Genomic DNA, 6,075 nt, shown 5'->3' on the forward strand with positions numbered 1-6,075 from the left:
TTATAGTACCCCAAAAGATTTAGATATTTTTTGTTTTTAAATAATCAATGTGAGGTCTCCTTGTCAGCTCGTCATCAATTAATACAGGATAACAAGTCAGGACACTGCAAATAAATACAATGACTGAAACTTGTAGCTTTTGTAGATTCCAGCTTCCTGTTATTCTGTAAATTAGTGTCTGATAAATAACGAAATGCTGTAAGCAAGCTACTTTTCAAAGTTTAAGGTTTTCCTTTGAGCAGGTACTAAAACCGCATTGCAGTGGACGACTTGCTCTGTTTGAAAAGTACTTCTGCTCCTGCTGATGGCAATAATAACAGAGTGTGTTTGTGTTTCAGACCATGCCTACAGACATGAGAGCCCTGCAGGACTTTGAGGAGGAAGACAAGCTGCYGATCAATATGAACGATGTCATCACTATCATTGAGGGAAGGTCAGTGTGTGAATGTAGAACACAGATATGTTGCACTTTACAGTTTGCTTCGATGCAATTCTGGCACAGAAAGCAGCTTTTTCACAGAAAATGAAAAATAAAAAAAACATTTTCTCAGAACTGCTGAAAGTCATGTGAAAGAAGGACGACATTCATTCCCACAAGGAATAAGAACAAACTCCCTCTTGTTGACAACTACAAAACTTTCTTTGTGAGAATGTTCTGTCTCATAACTCGGTCTGTTTAGTTCTGCAAAGCTTTTTTAGTAGGTTCCCAAAAGAAAACAAAATAGAGAAGAATTCCCGAACAACGACATTGGTTTGAAATGRATTTATTTGTGTGCTTCCAGGGCAGAGCATTATTGGTGGCGAGGCCAGAACAGGCGGACGCTGCGTGTCGGTCAGTTTCCTCGTCATGTTGTGACGTCAGTGGCCGGTCTGTCTGCCCAAGATATCAGCAGACCCCTGAAGCATTCCTTTATCCACACTGGACATGGAGACACAGACCCTCACAGGAGCTGGGGACATGCCGACCGAATAGACAGGTTAACAATACACAGTGTAATACAGAGGTGTAAGATTAAAGCTGCAGTAGGTAACCTTTATTCAAAATATATTTTCTAGATATTTATTAAAAACTGTCACTGTGTCCTGACAGTAGAATATGAGACAGATAATCTGTGAAAAAAATAAAGCTCCTCTTGCTCCCCCCAGTGCTCCTTTAGGCTGTGGAGGCAGGTCTGTACTGCAGCAGTGAGCATGAAGGAAGGTGRGTTTGTGCACATTTTCAGGCCAAGTCCACGGTTTTCTCAGAACTCCCTACTGCAGCTTTGATATAAAGTGCCTACAATATTATTTAGACACTTAGATACCTTACTAAATTTATTTCTGATCTGGAGTTCTGTCCTTTTAACACTGCTTTTGTACTGCAGCTGTCCACTGGAGGGCAGCAGAGCTCCATCTTCAACAAATTTAATTTCAGACSTTTATATCTATGAACTCTCAGAACAGCTTCAAGTCCAGATCAGCTTTTATAACAGCAGAGGTTTTATATGACAGCTAAAATGTATTTATTTCATACAACTCTAGTTTAAAAGGAAAGGGGGTGGTGATAAGCAACAAATGGATTCAGACRTCATTTAAACATCTTCATTTAGAAACTTTAGCATGAAAGGGATTTTGTTTTTCTTTCTTCAGCTTGTATTTGGGGAACCCCATGGATCCTCCTGATGTCCTGGGATTTGACTCTGGTACTGCAAGGCCAACCAAACTACCCAACCGTGCAAAGAGTAATTTTTTTCCCACTCTGTTTAATAATGACGATGTAGAGAAGTAATCTAATATTTCTGTTAGAACTGAACAAAATCTGTTCTTAACAGAGAAGCCCCCTCCTCGTCCACCTCAGCCAGCTGTCCTGCTCAAGAGTGAGTTTTCCTCTTTGCTTTCTGCTGTCTATGGTTTGGCCTTTAAATAGTGGCCGATGCTCTTTCACGACTTCATTGTTTGCTTACGTGTGCAGAGCCGTTATATGACTCAGTGATGGATGATTACGAGGATGACGATGACGTCAGCAGTTCGTCTGGGCTTAAAAAACTGGGAGTGTCCCTGGGCCTGAAGCTCCGACCATGGGAGGGGGCRGGTGTGCGCTCGGCTAAAAGCGAGGTGTCGCTTATCGACTTCACAGATGACAGCTTCAGCTCGACCACTCCCTCCCCGCTAACAGAGACACATCAACCCGATGAAGACACCCTGAAGGTAGTGAGACTTCACTGTATCGGCCACTTAAAGAAATGAACACCCCAGGACTCCCAGTCTTCTAAAATCTATCTGTAAAATTAACCAACACAAGCTCAAACTGTCTTTTCTTAGCTTTTCTTGAACAAGATGCCCCTCTTTACACAAACAGCTTTAGATGTCATTGTTTGTTCAGTGAAGGTTTGTAAAAGACAACATAAATGAATTCACTGAGGACCAGTACATAGTCTCTGCCAAGTCASGATAAGAATGTCTGGTTCTGTTTACTCAATCTGCTCCAGTTACCAAGGAAATTAAATCTTAAGAGTTTTCAATCCAAAGTGATAGAAAAAACAGGATGTCAATGGAGTTGTGTAAAATGCGTTGCACACAGCTACTGCCTGCCTGTGTGGCCAAACTAGGGTTGAGCGATACTGGCAAAAAAAAAAATCACGATTAACTGGTGGTATTTACAGGGTTCTCATGGGTCCTTGAAAGTTTATGAATTTGAAAAAAATATTTCAAGGTCCTGGAAGGTTTGTGAAAACAGCCAAAAATTACACTTGTCCTTGAAAGTCCTTGAATGTTTTTTGGGTATTGAAATTCTCAATTCACATGACTGATTTTCATAATCTTTTAAAAAAAATAAATAATAAAATTAAANCAGCTACTGCCTGCCTGTGTGGCCAAACTAGGGTTGAGCGATACTGGCAAAAAAAAAATCACGATTAACTGGTGGTATTTGCAGGGTTCTCATGGGTCCTTGAAAGTTTGTGAATTTGAAAAAAAATATTTCAAGGTCCTGGAAGGTTTGTGAAAACAGCCAAAAATTACACTTGTTCTTGAAAGTCCTTGAATGTTTTTTGGGTATTGAAATTCTCAATTCACATGACTGATTTTCATAATCTTTTAAAAAAAATAAATAATAAAATTAAAATAAACTTAAATTTGTTGCGGTGGATAACAGGATTACGGTAAACTGACGTCACTGTTTCTGACTCAACAACTTCTATGTTGTTTAGTTTTTCATTGAATTTACATGGTATTAAACCTGTTTATTGGTAACATTCTGCTGTAACAGCAGGTAATTGCCATTGCGCGTGGTTCTTTAATTTGAAGAAATTGGTACTGGAAAGTCCTTGAAAGGTCCTTGAATTTGATGTTGACAAAGGTGTGGGAACCCTGTATTTAGCCGATGATGATTAATCCCCTGGAGTCCCTAGACCCCTGCATGCTCTGGTCACATGTCCAATTTAAATCACTGTAGTGGGAAAGATTTGCTCTCCATAAAAATCTGCTCCACATTSTGTAAAAAGGACAGACTTCAGGCTATACATCCGTTTTTAAATTGAGTTGATAGGTCAGGTAAAGCTGGAGTTATGATAAATAAGTTACAGAACTTTTTTTTTTAAATGTTTGTCATATTTGAAGAAGAGAGGAGCACCAAGCAGACTGAAATCTACAGACAGTCTCATCGCATCAAATTAATCAAYTGCCAAAAAACAATCGGTTAAAGTTTGTCTGACAATTAATTGCATTCGATACAATTTTGCCCCAACCCTAGAAGAAACCAGTAGTAAACATGTTAGCATTAGCTCAACCCCTATTAGCCACATGACCCTTGCACTGCATGCCATGCTGGACAAATATGTTTTAATTTCCCTAAGGGAACTGAATTTATGTGAGACAGTTCTGTTAAATGCTTCATTAAGCTGAGGCTTGAGGAAAGAACTGTTCCTTCTTTATGAGTAAACCCTTAACCCCAGCAGAACTAGCTAGCTACCCACTACAAAGAAAATATCCGCTATTCTTTTTGTCACGGCTAATCTGAAGGTTTGAGCCTTAAACCCCCTCACACACAAAAGCAAATCATCTTAAAGCCACATCATTGACTTTACACAACCACACATGAAGAGTTATCTAATCACATAAACTAAAAAAAGAGCAAGCATTCTGCTCACAAATAGTTTCCATGTTTTCTAAAGACTCAGCCTTTGGCCGGAAATGTCAATAATAACCTTTTGACCTGGATGGACCCAAGCAGATGCAGCGTTATGGTGARTGATGCTCATTGATCATGATAATCTACTGAAGAGGTTCCAGAGGAGTTCAGCCCCACAGCRTGTGGATTAAGCTCAGCTGTAGATGAGCATCACTGTAAAATCATGGTTGWTTTTTTATGATCTCTGAAATAAAAACATGAATAAGACACTTTTTTACTGTTAAAAGAGAAAATAATACATGAGTTATGGTTGTTTCTGCTATTTAATTGACTGTTCTGTCTTTAGCTGATTACAGCAACAGTAATGTATGCACAACCCTCACATTATCTATCACACGTAGACATCTCTGACTTTTTCAATTAGTGTTTGTTGTTGGAAATGGGTCTKTATAAGTGGCTTTAGAAGTGTCTCAAGTTACCACTCGTGACTGAATTCTCCTCTCCGTAGGTCTATGCAAKTCAAGAGGTGGGCTTCTTTCCAGACAGGCAGCTGAAGGCAACAAACCCGGCATTAGTTGGTGGCTTCAGCTGCCTYTCTGGAAAGAAGCCCACSTCTTGAYTTGCATAGACCTACGGAGAGGAGAATTCAGTCACYAGTGGTAACTTGAGACACTTCTAAAGCCACTTATAGGGACCCATTTCCAACAACAAACAGTAAAAAATGATGCATTATAAAATTATATTCTTAGATTAATGACATTAATCATCAATGAAAGGCCAATATACAGTATTACTGAATTTAGAATTTAGTGTTCTCCACTTGGATATTTGATAAACCAGCTGTTTTTTTAGTTTTGTTTTCCTTTCAAGTATTTAGATTTTATTTTTACATATTTTTCAGACTCTGTTGTGGACATTTGTCTGTTTTAACTGCTCGTATCCCTGGCTGTCTAACTCAGGACACTCCATCCATCCTGGACTGGCCTCTCCCTCAGCCAGCCTACGACGAGGTCACTGCAGACGCTGAGGAGCAGTCAGAAGATCAGGAGGTGCGCTCCATCAATCGGGGCTCAGATGAAGAAGCCGTGGCTGCTGCGGTGAGCGGCATGGCGGGCAGGAGTGAGTCTCAGTCAGCTGACCTCTTCCAGGAGCTGCAGAGAGAGGTGAACGAGCACAAACAGGTTTCCTTGGCGTTTACAGCCGATTTGACAGATTTTGGTTTCTGTTGTTGACAGGTGATGGTCAAGCTTCAGGTTCCCATGACAACAGGTTGCTCCCTCCCCTCCTCTCCGACTCCCATGCCTCTTGTGCCCTTGGGCCCCCACCGGCAGATCTGCCTGCCTCCTCCTTCCCCCTCGTCCACCTCCTCCTCCTCCTTCACCTCCTGCTTTGAGGACCTGCCTGTGCTGCCCCCCCGCAGCCCCGTGCCCCCCCTGCGCCCCTCCAAACACAGCTTGGCCTCCCGCTCGGCCCGCCAGCAGGCCCGCTCCAGCTCCATTTCACTGGGCGACGAGGACGACGCGCCCCCTCAGATCCCACCCAGAGACCACGCCTTTTCCCAGCCAGGCTCTCGCTCCTCCTCCCCGCTCCCCCTGGTGCCTCCTCTGTCCTCCACACCCGTCATCCTGCCTCCCCCTCCCCCTCTGTCCGTGTCCTTACGCCGGTCTGCCGGACTCCTGGGACCCCTCCTTTCCTCCCCATCATCCTCTTCCTCCTCCCCACATCAAGCAGCATCMTATTCCTCTCGGCTGGCAGCTCCGGGCTCGTCTTACTCCTCCACCTCCTTACTGGATCCTTTGACCTTTCGGGAGGGGGCGGGCTTATCCTCGCTGATTGACAGCTCTCCAAGTTCTGCTCCAGTCCCCCTGCCAGAGAGACCAGCTTTCCTGGAGAGGTGGGTCATTTCTGAACAAGAAACTAACATTTAGGTGAAGGCAACTGCATTAAAAATTTATATATATATATAT

The 6,075-nt window shown here is 42.5% G+C and overlaps 1 protein-coding gene across 1 annotated transcript in view; it reads left to right on the plus strand.

Annotated features, from left to right (window-relative positions):
* The window catches only part of tnk2a (tyrosine kinase, non-receptor, 2a), an 18,561-nt gene that overhangs the window by 8,188 nt on the left and 4,298 nt on the right, over positions 1-6,075 (plus strand). The window contains exons 10-16 of the mRNA XM_014005381.1: positions 339-433; positions 783-977; positions 1,630-1,721; positions 1,812-1,856; positions 1,952-2,187; positions 5,068-5,271; positions 5,344-6,002. Coding sequence (XP_013860835.1) covers positions 339-433; positions 783-977; positions 1,630-1,721; positions 1,812-1,856; positions 1,952-2,187; positions 5,068-5,271; positions 5,344-6,002 — 1,526 coding nt within the window. The remainder of the gene's footprint in view (positions 1-338; positions 434-782; positions 978-1,629; positions 1,722-1,811; positions 1,857-1,951; positions 2,188-5,067; positions 5,272-5,343; positions 6,003-6,075) is intronic.

Source organism: Austrofundulus limnaeus, unplaced genomic scaffold (assembly GCF_001266775.1).
Source record: "Austrofundulus limnaeus strain Quisiro unplaced genomic scaffold, Austrofundulus_limnaeus-1.0 Scaffold30, whole genome shotgun sequence".
Taxonomy (NCBI): domain Eukaryota; kingdom Metazoa; phylum Chordata; class Actinopteri; order Cyprinodontiformes; family Rivulidae; genus Austrofundulus; species Austrofundulus limnaeus.